Source organism: Gouania willdenowi, chromosome 3 (assembly GCF_900634775.1).
Source record: "Gouania willdenowi chromosome 3, fGouWil2.1, whole genome shotgun sequence".
NCBI lineage: Eukaryota > Metazoa > Chordata > Actinopteri > Blenniiformes > Gobiesocidae > Gouania > Gouania willdenowi.
Window position 1 is genome coordinate 45,141,457 of NC_041046.1, and position 14,940 is coordinate 45,156,396.

At 36.3% G+C, this 14,940-nt stretch overlaps 1 protein-coding gene across 7 annotated transcripts in view; it reads left to right on the top strand.

Moving 5' to 3' along the window:
- The window catches only part of myo9aa (myosin IXAa), a 141,979-nt gene that overhangs the window by 117,121 nt on the left and 9,918 nt on the right, over window positions 1-14,940 (top strand). For 5 of the 7 annotated variants that reach the window (XM_028439094.1, XM_028439096.1, XM_028439098.1 and 2 more), the window contains 10 exons: window positions 2,583-2,682; window positions 2,855-3,073; window positions 4,900-5,000; window positions 5,126-5,253; window positions 5,998-6,221; window positions 6,296-6,412; window positions 7,404-7,592; window positions 7,662-7,712; window positions 9,325-9,436; window positions 11,318-11,379. In XM_028439094.1, the coding sequence (XP_028294895.1) occupies window positions 2,583-2,682; window positions 2,855-3,073; window positions 4,900-5,000; window positions 5,126-5,253; window positions 5,998-6,221; window positions 6,296-6,412; window positions 7,404-7,592; window positions 7,662-7,712; window positions 9,325-9,436; window positions 11,318-11,379 (1,303 nt within the window). The remainder of the gene's footprint in view (window positions 1-2,582; window positions 2,683-2,854; window positions 3,074-4,899; window positions 5,001-5,125; window positions 5,254-5,997; window positions 6,222-6,295; window positions 6,413-7,403; window positions 7,593-7,661; window positions 7,713-9,324; window positions 9,437-11,317; window positions 11,380-14,940) is intronic. The other 2 variants (XM_028439095.1, XM_028439099.1) reach the window with 2 other exon arrangements.

A 14,940-nucleotide genomic window follows, 5' to 3' on the forward strand; every position in this document is an offset into this window, starting at 1 on the left:
CACCAAAAGTAATGTTCATCGCTGGTTTTTGATCCATCATCAATGTTGCAGATAACAAATGCAAGACAATTATCAAAAAATAGTGTAGTTTGTAGAGCTTTAAGCTGTATGTGATATTTTAGAAGTATCCAGGTACTTTGAAGTTATTTGGCTTTCATGTCCTCCGTTGGCTTCCATTCTGTCGTCATGGTTACAATCAACAAAAAATTCTAACTGATGATTTCCTGCTGCCATGGTAACAAACAATAAAAACACGAAATTAAACACATCTAAACAGGGCTAACCCCCCCCCCACAAAAAAAAAATAAAAAATAAAATAAAATATCAAGGTGAATTAAAAGCCAAGGAGTAAAAGTGGATTTAAAGCAGGATTTGAAAGTCTTCAGTGCGGGGGCCTGTTAGACGTTGGAGGGTAGCTTAGTCTACAGCAGTGTTTCTCAAATGTGGGTACGTGTACCCCTAGGGATACACAATGGCACTACAGGGGGGACTTGAGGGAGAGAGTAGAAAATTAACAAATAAAGTGTCAGTCTTTGTCCCCCCCAGGCATGAGATGATTGGAAATAATAAAAACTACAGAAATAAATCTATTCAGGAGCCACAAAATCTATTTTTCAACCAATGTTGGGTCACCTGAAGTTTCTGAAAAATATAAATAGCTTTTTGTAATTATTATTCTTTTTTTATTAAAACAACACACAATCTTAAACAACTGTATTTCTGTACTTTCACTTTGTGAACAACTCAGACAGTGACATCTTGGCCCGACGGTGCTCCGCAGCTGGTAAATAAACCAATAAAATAAATGAAATACATTTACACAATGATTCATGTTTTCTTTGTCATTTTTATTTCCTCCTGCGAGCCGAATTGGATTTGGCCCCTGGGCCATGAGTTTGACATGTGGTCTAAATTCTAGATACATTTTTTTTTTTTTTTTAACTTGTCTGCACATGCTGTCAAAGGTCAACACCACAGGAAGTGCAATCATTATGAGACAGCAATGCATATTTTGTTATTGCAATAAAATACATTGATTTATTTTATTGCTTAATTGTGACCATCACCAGCCCTCCCTAAGGAAGGGTAAGAAATCTTTTATTATAGGGAGGATATAAAAAGGGAGAGCAGTGTTACACCTAAGTGGAGGGGGAGGGGGAAGGGGAGGGGAAAGGGAGCAGGGAGGAGAGACTCAAGGTAGGAAATAGAAAAGGTGGGGAAGAATAGATTGTTTTGCAGTGAGGGTGAGATGTGAAGTTGTAGAATATATTGTGCTTATTATGTTGTGTAATCCAGCCAGTATAGTGACAAGTGTGAAGCTTATCTATAATGGTGGTGGCTGTGGACAGGGGGAATGAGTGAGTGGTAGTACCTAAAGCAGGTATTTGGGTAAAAGGGGTTAAATTTAAAGACCGTCTGAGATTCGCGGCAACCGCAATGTGTGACTCATACAATAATGCAAAAATGATTAGTAACATGTCGACTAGAAATACTTGTGTCATTTAATGTTGTACATTTATTCACTTTCTGCTTCATTTTTGCTGCAGTACCATACATGAACTGCTGGGTGCAGTGTCGCTTCACCATTTACATGGTGAAGAAGAATTGCGCAATAGAAGAACCAACCTAAAGTCTCAAAAGTTTGGGACCATTTCACTGAAAACTTATACTAGTACTTATACTAGTATTTTTTAAAGAACAACAACAAAAACGAATTGTATTTTTTCAAATGAATTTGGGAAAACTCCCCCCGTCCCCTGCGAACTCAGGGGCAGATTCACAAAAGGTTTAGTGGTATTAACACGTGTGCAAACGTCACTCCACACGCTAATAAGGAGTACAAAGGGCAGGTGGGCGTGTGAGCTGCGCTTACCAATACGCCATCAATTCATTTAAGGTGTTTCCCTCTAATGAATATGCATAATAGGCAGATCTCCCAGGGGGAGCAAAAATATGGGAGGGGAAAATGCAAATAAGGTTGTGTAGAGAGAGCAAAGCAATTCATGAAATCTGCAACTGTCTGCGGTGATAGTTTTCGTACGGAAAAATAGTATAACTGAGAAGGAGGTGCAAACACACATGCAGAGATCAACGCTGCAGTAAATGTGGACAGAAAACACAGCGGATATTAAGACATTATGTGTGTTTTTGTTATTATTTTTGGTTTCTGCAGTCCTTTTTTGTAATTTTGATGTTTCATCATTTTCAGTCAATTTGTTGGCATTTTGTGTGTCTTTGGAGTCATTTTGTCAACATGTTCTTTTTTACTTATTGTTAGTGTTGTTTGTTGTCATTATGTATGTGTTTATGCATTATGTTGTGTCATTTTCAGTTTTTTTCAATGTTTTATATATTTTTCCATCATTTTGTGTATTTTGTTGGCATTTTGTGTGTTTTTTGAGTCATTAATGAATGATCCGGAAAGGTTTCTTTTATTTTATTTGATGTGATCTTGTTGAACTCTGACGACCAGTTTAATTTACTGTTTTACTTCCAACGTTGTGAGTTTCTCTGTCCACAACTACCATCAAATCCTGACATTTTAGTGCCACTAAATGTGTGTTTGTGTCTCTGTTGTTTAGGTACGATGACGATGCTGTCGCTAATGAAACACGTCGTGGAGGTGTCCTGGTAGTAAGATCCATGTCCGTTTCCAAGCCCAAAGGAGCAGTCGTACGAGAGGTAAACGTGGCCCCTCGTTGGCTTCTATGTGTTCATGTTTTTTGTGTTGAATTAAGTTGTGTACCCGGTCACACACAACTGAACACCGTGTGCTACCGACTGCTGTGAGTGCGGTTCCTAAGCTTGGTCCGCAGCCTTCACACACACTCTTATCACTTGTGGTGAACTCCAGGTCAGCAGGGGGGGCCAAAAAAAGAAAGCCCGAATGGCGCGGACCCGCTCCGACTTCCTCACCCGCGCCCCCACCCTCTCAGTAGGGGCCGATTCAGACGAGGAGGAGGAGTATGATGAAGAGCGCCTCCCCAGCCCCCGTCACCACACCCTGCCCCTGTCCAAGCACAGCTCCACGGAGGGGGGCGTGAGGGAGTCCTGTTTCAGTGACTCAGACATGGTAACAGTCCGGGCGCCATCTCAGACGTTTTTACCTTCACGCCCACGGCGTGGCTAACCCACTCAGATCCTGGATCTGTTCTTCACCTCTGACTCTACTTCACCAACTCACCCTCTATAACACACAGCAGTGTTTATCACAGATGGAACGCTTTTATCACGAAAATATGTTTGTATGTGATGTGAGGGTCACGTTATCAACATTTAGAATATAAACCAATCCAAGCAATAATACAGGAAAGAAGAAAGAGTTTGTGTGCTTTAGTTTTTGGTTCTTTTGGTGGTTTTTGCTTGAAAAAAAAGATGTAAACAGTTGAAATTACTGCTCGAAAGTTGTCGTTTTTTTCATCTCCATCTTAAATAATCTCTTCACGACATTGTCTTAAACGTTTGGTGCATTGCATTGTGGGATGTGGAGTCCTGTAGACCAGTGGTTCTCAACCTTTTCAGGGGAATAAAGGGGAGAGATTTTTGGGGTCCATCCATAAAGTCAGTAAAATGATGGTTTATTGTTCTATGAATCTGTGATAACCACATTTATTTATTCATCTGAATAATATCCACTGTTATCCAGGAACGTTTATTATTATTATTATAGTCATCTTAAAGATGGAAATCATGGTTTTAATCACTAATAAAATGGTTCAAAGTGACAAATTAGAACAATTATTTTAAACTGGCAAATAATGGGCATCCCCGCGACCCTGTCAAACAGGAATAAGTGGGTCTGAAAATGGGTGGATTGATGAAAATAATGATCATGACAAATGGTGAATGTGGTTAAATTAGCAAAAGAAATCATGAAATATGGCGAAAAGAGGTTAAAAGTGACAATAATGGGTCAATATATGTGACATTAGGTGTAAAGGGTTTATAAGTGCTAAACATGTCTGGAAACAACAATAAAATGTTGTCAGAAAAAAGTGACAGAAATGGGAGAAATGTAGCAAAATTGCATTAAAAAGAGCAAAATTATGGCAAGAAAAAGTGATGAAAATAGGTTAAAAATATGGTGAGTTTGGTGGAGTTGCAAAAAAATGGTAATATAAGCTAAAATTGTTCAGAGAATATTTGTTTCTTGAAGGAATATTTCCATGTGAAGCTCAAAAATAAATATTCATCATTGTTTTGCTTCAACTTTCAGTGAAAACATCAGATTTTGTCAAACACAAGAAATCACAGTAAGAATGAAGTGAAACCGCTTCTATGTATCCATCTACAGGACTCCACATCCCATAATGCAATGCTCCAAACTTTTCAGAGAAGAGTGTGTACAGTGGAACAACTTTTTACTTCTTTTTTCAAGCAAATGATCATTGATTTATTGATATGTGAGGCCTACACTAAGTGTTTATCCATGTTTAACATAGTTTCTTTCTTTCTCTCACATGTTTGCATGTCTTTATTCTGTCATCAAATCCTGAAACTCTTTAAAAACTTGTCTCACTTTTCACTTTGTGCTCTCAACAAACTCTTCTGGGAACTTTTCAATGTTTGCTATTGGTTCGGTGTAGTTGTTCACCGGTTGCCAGATTGGTTGGTTTCCTCCTTTTTTAAACCAAATAATAAACCATAGGCCAGTGAACAGCTGTAATAATTATTAATTAAAAACATTAAATGAGTAATTCTTAGAGAATTTGGATGTTTTTAGGCTTCATGGAGGAAATGATCATTTGTATCTGGCAACAGTAAACCTGTGCTCCGTACCAGTGGTAGGAAGGAACCGTCTAATGGTTTCCAGTCATCCTCCGGTCACTATTTTTCTCTGTAACGTGTATCATTATCATTATTTTAACGTGTGATGTGGTTTTGTTTGTGTTGCTTCAGCCTGGAAACACTGAGGAGCAGAAGAAGAAGCTGCACAAAACCATGTCGTCAGGAGATTTGGTCAAATCAGAATCCATGCGCAAGAACTCCCAAGACGGAAGGTTTGACTTTTTGATTTTCTAACATCCAAACTCACCAAAGGCTTTTCTTTGAACTTGTGTGTGTTTTATTTCCTCCATCCTTACTGATATTACTTAAAAAGCTCAATGATTTTACGTTTGGCCAGGGTGCGTAAGATGCGTTTCTGGGGAAAGAACAAGCATTTGGAAAAGAAGACGTCCAGAGAAAAGCTGATCTGTGGCGCGGACTCAGTGGACGGAGATTATGGAGACACTGGATTGTTGCTAGGAGACGGTTTGTGATCATTCTTAATTTTTTTAGGACATCCCGATCACTTCAGTCTCAAAAATTCTGAAATTTGTACCAATTGTTCCGGTAAAATTGCTCAAAAATTTTAATCCGATCAAACAAAAAATTTACTCACTCCACAATCCACACAGTTATAAACAAAACAAATAAATGACTGAAAAATGACTCCAAAAAACACAGTAAAACACTCATAACGGCATATAACAACAAAAAATATTAAGAATGAGAGAAATATAGAGAAAACCACAACATAAATATACAAAATTACAAGAATGTGCAAATGTACACAAAAATGACAACAAAATAACAAAAATACACAAAACAACAACCAAAATACACAAGACAACAAACAAAAATGCACAAAAATGAGAAAAAAAATATTTTTTTCTTCCAGAAAATAGTAAAAAAAGAAGTATGTTGTTGATATTTCCAGAACGTGACCCACGAACCAATGCATATACGTGACTAATCATGTTCAGCAGTAGGTGGAGCTGTATTACTATATCATATTTACCTTTCCTATGTGCTGGAGTTCCTGACACTACACTACATTAGTCATATCTCAAAAATTATTGATCAGATCAAACTAAAAATGTACAGTGTGAATATTGAATAATCATGGAACAATTGGTAGTGATTTCAGTATTTTTGGAGAGGGAAGTGCGTGGGCTATTTGTTGGTTTGATGAAGGAGAGTCACTGAGTGAGAGATGTTCGATTTCCCTTTCAGCAGGACAGGAGAACACGTCTCCACCCTGCAGTCCTGATTCTACACTGGATCAGACGTCTAGAGACTCTAAGGAGAACAAGGAGCCGTCTCCTAAAGTGAAGAGGAAACGCAGCGTAAAGATCAGCAGCGCTGCTCTAGAACCCACCCAGTGGCAGAACGACGCCCTGCAGATCCTCACCTGCACCAACGACTACAGGAGCATGAACGACTTCCTCATGAAGAAGGTAAACCAGGTTTTTGTTACTGTATGTTTTCAACACCTGAACTCATTATTATTATTATTGATCTCATGCTTCAGATCAATGACTTGGACTCTGAGGACGGAAAGAAGGACACCATGGTGGACGTGGTCTTTAAAAAGGCTCTGAAGGAGTTTAGATTAAACATCTTCAACTCTTATTCCACTGCCCTCGCAGTAAGTGTCCCACACTGTAAACTGTAATACTGCTATTGTTTTGGGTTTTTTGTTTTGTGAATTTGAATGTTTTGTGTGTTTTCTTTGTAGTTTGTTGTGGTTTTGGTGCCATTTTGTACATTTTTGTTGTAATTAGGGACTCAGCATGCGCAGCCTAAACTAATGTGAACTTGTTGTTTTTCAAATTTTTCTCTCATTTTGTTTTTTTTGTGCTGTACTGTGATGGTGGAGTAATTTTGTTGATTTTGTACATTTTTTTGGTATGTTTTTGTATGTCTTTAATTGTGGTTTTGGAGTCATTTTATTAACTTTTGTTGTAATTAGGGGACACAGCTATGTTTTACATTTTCTTCCCATTTTTTGTTGTTTTGTGTATTTTATTTGTGTTTTCAATGTGTTTTGTTTTTGTTTTGGAGTCAGTTTGTAATTACCTATTGTTATTTTTTTTTTTTAAATTTTCCTCTAACTTTGTGTTTTTTTTGTTGTCGTTTTGTATACAGTAATTTAATTTACCTCATGAAACACATCTGACTGACAACAACAAAAATGTACAAAAGATACTCCAAAAACACACAACAGCATAAAGCAAAAATATTCAAAAAAAAAGAAATATCTAGAAAACAACAACATGAATATGAAAAATGCACAAAATGAAAAGAAAAAACACAAATATAAAAAAAAAAAACACAAAAATGACTCCAAAATCACAAAATGACAACAAAAATACACAAAAAGATTTCAAAAACACACAAACAACAACCAAAATACACAAAAATTAGAAAAAAATACATAAAACAACCTCAGAATGACACCAGAAACTGACAAAACACAAACAAAATGACGATAAAACAGAAAAACCTTTTAGTTTGTTCCTGTATTAATAATATTGTGACGCTCAGATCAAACAATCACATTCTTTTGATCCTGCTGTGATAAAAGTTTTTGACCTGATGATCTAAAAATCTGGTTTTTCTTGTTGTTTTTTTTCCAGATGGACGACGGTAAGAGCATCCGCTACAAAGACCTGTACGCTCTGTTCGAACACATCCTGGAGAAAACCATGAAGCAGGAGCAGAGGGACTGGAGGGAGTCGCCCGTCAAAGTGTGGGTCAACACCTTCAAAGTGTTCCTGGATGAGTTCATGACGGAGTACAAACCTCTGGACAGCTCCGTCAGCAAGGTGAAGTAAAACTAGCACCAGTGGAGGAAAGAACAGGAAGTCATGATGTCACACACTTTGTTTCTGCAGCAAACGTCAAAACCGGAAAGAAAGAAACGCAGGAAGAAGGACAACGATGTTGTAAGTTATTTATTTTTAGCTAAAAAAAAGTTCATATTTTTATTTTATTTTACAGATGATTTAAGACATGTTTCAAACTGACCCGTTAGCATTAGAGATGCTAACAGAAAGCTATCACAAGAGGAAGGTTATGTTCTATTTGGATATTTATTAAAGACTTGGGATTAATTGAAATTGAACTTTAGTAATTGAGAACATAATTGTAATCGACTTTCAGGGGGAAATAATTATTGTAATTTTATTGTAATTGGAAAAAATGCCGGTCAATGTAATAGTTATTGAGTTTTAATTGAACATGAATAATTTAAGATGTAATTTAATTGAAACATGTAATTGACCCCCACCCTGATTTCATAGGGACACAAAGAAGTGAAACTTTTCTGGTAAATTTCTATGAGAATATTTCAAAATATGAGCTTTTTATGGTAATTATTTATTGAACTTAAGCTTGGGAATTAGGGTTAATTTTAAATAACTGTGTCATATATAAACATAAATATTAGCATCGTATTGAAAATACAAAAAGTTGGAAATTTTCATGGGAATTAACTGGAAATTTTAAAAATTGAAGGTTGGCTCTAAATATAGTAGGAAAAATCTATATTTAGCTTCAACCAAAGTATCACCATTATTTACATAGAGGACATATTATACACAACCTTTTAAAACTGTTCCCTGTGGGTCTAAATGACATATATCTAAACATCACATGAATTAAGGGAGGTTTAAAACCTGGTATAAAACAGCTGTCAAAGCGCTCCGTTTTAGGGGGTGTGTCCCTGGAGTTGCAAAGTCCTCCCCCTCCCCCCACCCCTCTCTTCTGTGTGGTGGCACACACTGGATATGTGGTCCTCAGTCAGAGATACGCAGGACTTCTATTTCATCAACTCAGCACAGAGCAAATACAATGAAACAGGAAGTTAAGCACATACCCAACATTAAACATCCTGTTTCTTTTCAAAATAAAACACTTCAGATCATATTTCAAGTAACTACATCACCAACATGTAAACAAAACCCCAACAACAACAATAAAAGATAAACTTTATCGACAAAGCAATCTGTAAACAGATATAAATTCTAACAATAGATTAATTAAGATCATATGTACATACAGTATATATAACAGGTTGTTTACAAATAAAAAAGAGACAAATCCACAGAGTTCATTCTTCTTCTACTCCTTCATTAGGAACACTGACCTGTTTATCTCTTTGTTGTTGTGTTTATAACACATACGCGTTCTCGTGCGATTGTGTAAATATTGCGAGAACTCCTCGGACGACTGACGTCACGAGACTGGACTGCGCCGTGGCGCGCGCTCAAAACACAACCGGTGGGGATTGTCAAAAACAATGTAAACAACGCGACTTCAAGTGGTCCTGCGCCACCTAGTTGCTCAAAGTTGAAAGATTGAAATTTTTCAAGCGACTTCAAACAACAACTCGCCCGTCCGTCACTGTCTGTAGACTGGATGGATTTATTTCATATTGTGCTGGTAGACTCTCAACTTAAGTGTATTTTTCATAATATTCTCCTTTAAAATGCAGCGTTTCTTTGCAGCTCTAATATTTCACTGGTTTCATCTATAACTGAAATGGTGCGTCTACAGGTGGAGGAACATAACGGACACATCTTTAAGTCGACTCAGTACAGCATCCCCACGTACTGTGAATACTGCTCGTCTCTCATCTGGATGATGGACCGAGCCTGTGTGTGCAAACGTGAGTGTGTTCTATTCTAGAAACATCTTCTGTTAGAAATGTGTTTAATCACACTGATCATTCTATCTTTGTATCTTTTATTTATTCCAGAACCTGATCAATAAATCATATTTATAGATCAGGTTGCTCTTAAGGATGTTGCTGTTTTGCTATGTCATATGTAGAATATACGAGATTACTCCTTATTCAGTCTGGCTTTTATGTAGTGCTTTATTATTTTTATGCTTATAATTTTAGTCTTTGAATTATTTAATATGTTTTATATTTTATTTTATTGTTTTCTGCTTCTCAGCCAATGTTATTTTATGTTTATTTCAGCCACAAATGATTTAAATTCCAAAAGGAAAAAGAAAATCAACCAAAAGCAGCAAAAAGTTCAATTGTAATAGCAGGTTTTAACCCATAGAGGGCATTCATTCTTCTTTTGTATATTTTTCTCTATCATGTTTCTGTCATGTTGTGTATTTTTGTTTTTCTTTGTATCATTTAATATATTTTTTCTCAATTTATCTGTTTTATTTTGTGTGTTTTTGGTGTTATTTCACATATTTTATCTCATTTTATGAATTTTAGTGTCATTTTGTTTGTTTTTATGGTTGTTTTGTATATTGTTCTTTTATTTTGATGTATTTTTGTCATCTTGTGTATTTTATTATTGTTTTGTCTGTTTTTCTCTCACTTTATGTGTTTTTAATGTCATTTAATATATTTTTTTTGTTAGTATTTTTGTTGTTTTGTGCTTTTCTGGTGGTGTTTGTTTTTGTCATTTTGTATATTTTGTTCTTTGTGTCATTAACTATGTTTCCTCTCATTTTGAGTGTTTTTGCTGTCGTTGTGTGTATTTCATATTTTGTTTTTGTTATGTTGTGTATTTTTTTGTTCTTGTATCATTTACAAATGTTTTTTTTTTTTCAATTTATTTGTTTTGTTTTGTATGTTCAGTTTATTTTCTCTCATTTTCTCTTTAATTTGTATAAATGTTTCATGTGTTTTATTGTATTGTGGGTGTTGTAAATAACTGTGTGTATGTGTATTTTTCTGCTGCCTGTCCAGGACTCCCTTTAAAATTAGATTTTTAATTTAATGTATGTGTCAAACACGAGGCCCGGGGGCCAAATCTGGCCCTTCAGAGCATCCAATTCAAAGTTAAAAATATTCGTCAAAATGTTTTAAAAATAATCTAAATCAGTAGAAATGTGCAAATTCAATCAATGTCCACATCCCATGTTTACTTAATTACATAATTACATCACATAATGACAGTCATTTTATATCAATTTTATTTTTTCCCAAGTTCTACAATTTTCCTCAAACTTTTCCACAAAATTATTAAGAATAATTGGTCATAAAATGTTGAAGTGGGCTGATATCTGTCACGTATTATTAGATATTGTGGTTCCTTACATACTTTATGTATCATTTATATCTGGAACACAAACAAGGGCACATTAATGTTCAAACTGCTTGTTTTCTGCTCTTAAAGCTGCGGCCCGCTTCAGATCAAACTGTTCCATGTTTGGCCCCTGGATCTAAAATAAGTTTAATGGCCCTGATCTAATGGGATTTTCCTGTTTTTTTAAAAAAAGAAGAAATTTAAATATTTATGGTGGAATGTGTTGCTGTGCTAAGCCCCGCCTCCAGCCTCTGCTCAAGCCCTAATCAGATTGTTTTCAACTGGACTCATGGGGTCTGCGTCTTTCCTTCTCCTCTGAGCTTTGTGCACACACACACACACACACACACACACACACACACACACAGTGCAGTTTTTGGTCTCCTCCTGTGTTTGACGTTCTGCTGCTACGATGAGACGTCACGGCCTCTCAGTGGAGATCCCCACTGAACCCCCCCTTTCTAATCCGTCCACCTGTGTCTACCCAGTGTGTCGCTACGCCTGCCACAGGAAGTGCTGCCAGAAAACCACCAACAAATGCAGTAAGAAGGTGAGTGGGCCATGTTTGAGCTTCTTCCATCCTCACAATAACAAACTCATGACATTAATCGTGTTAGCGTGAGAATGTGTGGGTAACAGAGAATCCACTGTTCCCCACGCCACTAAAAATAGATCCCAACTATATATATATATATATATATATATATATATAGTTTTTATTTAACTATTGTTTTGTTAGTATTATTTATTTGTTCATGTCATCATTCCAAATGTTGTCCCTTTACCACATTCACACACTAGACGTCACAGTTAGTTACTTGTACGTACTTCCTGGGGTCCATAAAAAAAAAACAATTATAGAACATAAGAACAGAAAAATTATACAGAAACATGACATAAAAAAGTACAACATCAAGACATTTTTATTACACCAACAAATACATGAATAAATACATGCTTTATACATTAAAATGTGATTTTAAATATGTGTAAAGTTGACATGTCTTTCAGGTCTTTTGGAAATTTGTTCCATAAATGAAAATTTACACAGACCATGAATGCTTTGATCATCTATATTTATTAATCGTTTTTTATATTCTTTTCACATGTTAAAATTCTTCACATTAGAAAAACAAAATTTAAATGTACTTTGTATAAACAGTGCTGAAGTGGATTTTAACTGTATATTGCACTAAAACTGGCATAACCCATCTCTTATTTTGTAAGTGAATATACACACCTTTGACAAAACAGCATTTTTACCTCATATCACACAGAAATTAATGCTTCAATAATTATGTTTTTTTGCGTTATGTTGTGTCTTCAGTGTTTGTTCAGCTTAGTTGTGAATAAATGAAATTTCAAAAATCTCTATGCTTCAAAGTAAAATTGCAGTTTTTTGGAATGGAATCTGGTATTCTGAAGAAAACACAATATAATGTTTCCCTGGCTGGAAAAACTCATCTAACAGCAAATTAAAACTGTATATATAAGTACATTTTATTTATATAGTGCTTTTCACACATAAAATCACAAAGTGCTGTACAACCATACATTCTTAATATTGATTACCTATAAAACTGACAAAACTGACCTGTTATCATAGAGATGCTAACAGAAAGCTAACACAAGAGGAAGGTTACGTTTTATGAGGTTATTTATTAAAGGCACAGTAGTTGTGATTAATTGAATTTGAACTTTGGTAACTGAGAATGTAATTGTAATTGACTTTCAGGGGGAAAAATAATTGTGATTTTAATTGTAATTTTAAAAAATGGCTGTCGGACAATGTAATCATTACAACTGAGTTGTAATTCAACATAATTGAAGTCATAATTGTAATTGAAAAATGTAATATGACCCTAACCCTGATCAGTCCTTTGTATCCCCATTGCCTTTGTTTTAATTATCAGGATTTGCATGTACATTTTAAAGAAAACATTTTGGGGACAGATCATAGGTGGAGTTTGAGATTCTTGCCAAGGACGACAAAGGAAAAAAAAAGGGGTTACATTTTTTTATTTATTTTTTTTTATTTTTACAAACATTTTTCTTATTCATTTGTTCTTTTGTCTTTTTTTTCTTTATAAAAGTTTTTTCCCTCATTAAAATAAGAAAAGGAGAGAGAGAATGTTTTAAATCATCATGGGGTTTATATTGTTCTAACGTTTGGTTTTCCTCTTAAACCACTGGAGGATTCTTTTCCGTAGTGGTTTCTTTTTAGCGTGTCTGGACCGCTCTTCTTCTAATTCCACATCTTTGGCTTTCAGTTGGTTCTGTGCTTCGACCAGGGCGTTCTCTAGCAGGGTCACCTTTTCTTTCACCTGCTCCTCCAGACTGCAGTAGGCCTGCTCCTTTGATTTCACCATTTCTAACATGTTGGCGTTCACCTCCAACAGTTGCTCGTGTTGATCACTTTGACTTTTTAATTTCTCCTGCGCCTGCCTGAGATCAGCCCTCAAAACGTCGTTTTCAATGTTCTGCTCACGCACGAGGAGATCCTTCACATTCAGCTCTTTGTCTTTGATGATGATGTTCTTCTGAGCTTCTGATATTGTTGTTTCCTGGTGCTGAAGCTTTCTGGTTTGCTCCTCTACTTGTTTTTTGGTCTGATCCAGTGAGTGTTTGAGATTGAAGATCTGCTGATTCTGACGCTGAAGGAGGAAGGTGGTTTCCCGCTGCCACTTCAGCATCTTCCTCTGGTTAGACTCACCTCGGCGTACCTCTTGTTTCCATTGGTCCAGGCTAAGCGTGAGCTTGGAGATTTCCTCCTCCTTCATTTGAACCATGGAATCTGATTCTGTTTCCTCCTTCATCAACATCGTTCGTTCCTCTTCCCATTGTTCTTTCTGCTCATGGAACTCCTTTTTGGAAACATCCAGAGCCAGTTTGAGGTGTTCCAGGTCCCTGTCTAGTAATTCCATCTGGTACCTTGTAAAGGATGCCTTTTGTGTCATCTCTTCACATGTGATACACCCTGGTGGTGCTTGGTCAGGTACCAGTGTACAGTCTGGTTCAGAGGGACTCACTGGTACGGTAACTGGTGGATGGTTGACTTGTTCATCATCACCCTTGTCTCCAGGAGATGATGGTGGGTCTCTCTTCATCTTCTGCATCTTAACCTTCTTCCTACGAGTTTGCTTTGATTGTTGGAATGACGCCCCTCTGAATTTGTTAAATACGGGCTCAGAATCCACAAAGTCACCAAAAGTAATGTTCATCGCTGGTTTTTGATCCATCATCAATGTTGCAGATAACAAATGCAAGACAATTATCAAAAAATAGTGGTTTGTAGAGCTTTAAGCTGTATGTGATATTTTAGAAGTATCCAGGTACTTTGAAGTTATTTGGCTTTCATGTCCTCCGTTGGCTTCCATTCTGTCGTCATGGTTACAATCAACAAAAAATTCTAACTGATGATTTCCTGCTGCCATGGTAACAAACAATAAAAACATGAAATTAAACACATCTAAACAGGGCTAACCCCCCCCCCCTCCCCCCCAAAAAAAATAAAAAAATAAAATAAAATATCAAGGTGAATTAAAAGCCAAGGAGTAAAAGTGGATTTAAAGCAGGATTTGAAAGTCTTCAGTGCGGGGGCCTGTTAGACGTTGGAGGGTAGCTTAGTCTACAGCAGTGTTTCTCAAATGTGGGTACGTGTACCCCTAGGGATACACAATGGCACTGAGGGAGAGAGTAGAAAATTAACAAATAAAGTGTCAGTCTTTGTCCCCCCCCAGGCATGAGATGATTGGAAATAATAAAAACTACAGAAATAAATCTATTCAGGAGCCACAAAATCTATTTTTCAACCAATGTTGGGTCACCTGAAGTTTCTGAAAAATATAAATAGCTTTTTGTAATTATTATTCTTTTTTTATTAAAACAACACACAATCTTAAACAACTGTATTTCTGTACTTTCACTTTGTGAACAACTCAGACAGTGACATCTTGGCCCGACGGTGCTCCGCAGCTGGTAAATAAACCAATAAAATAAATGAAATACATTTACACAATGATTCATGTTTTCTTTGTAATTTTTACTTCCTCCTGCGAGCCGAATTGGATTTGGCCCCTGGGCCATGAGTTTGACATGTGGTCTAAATTCT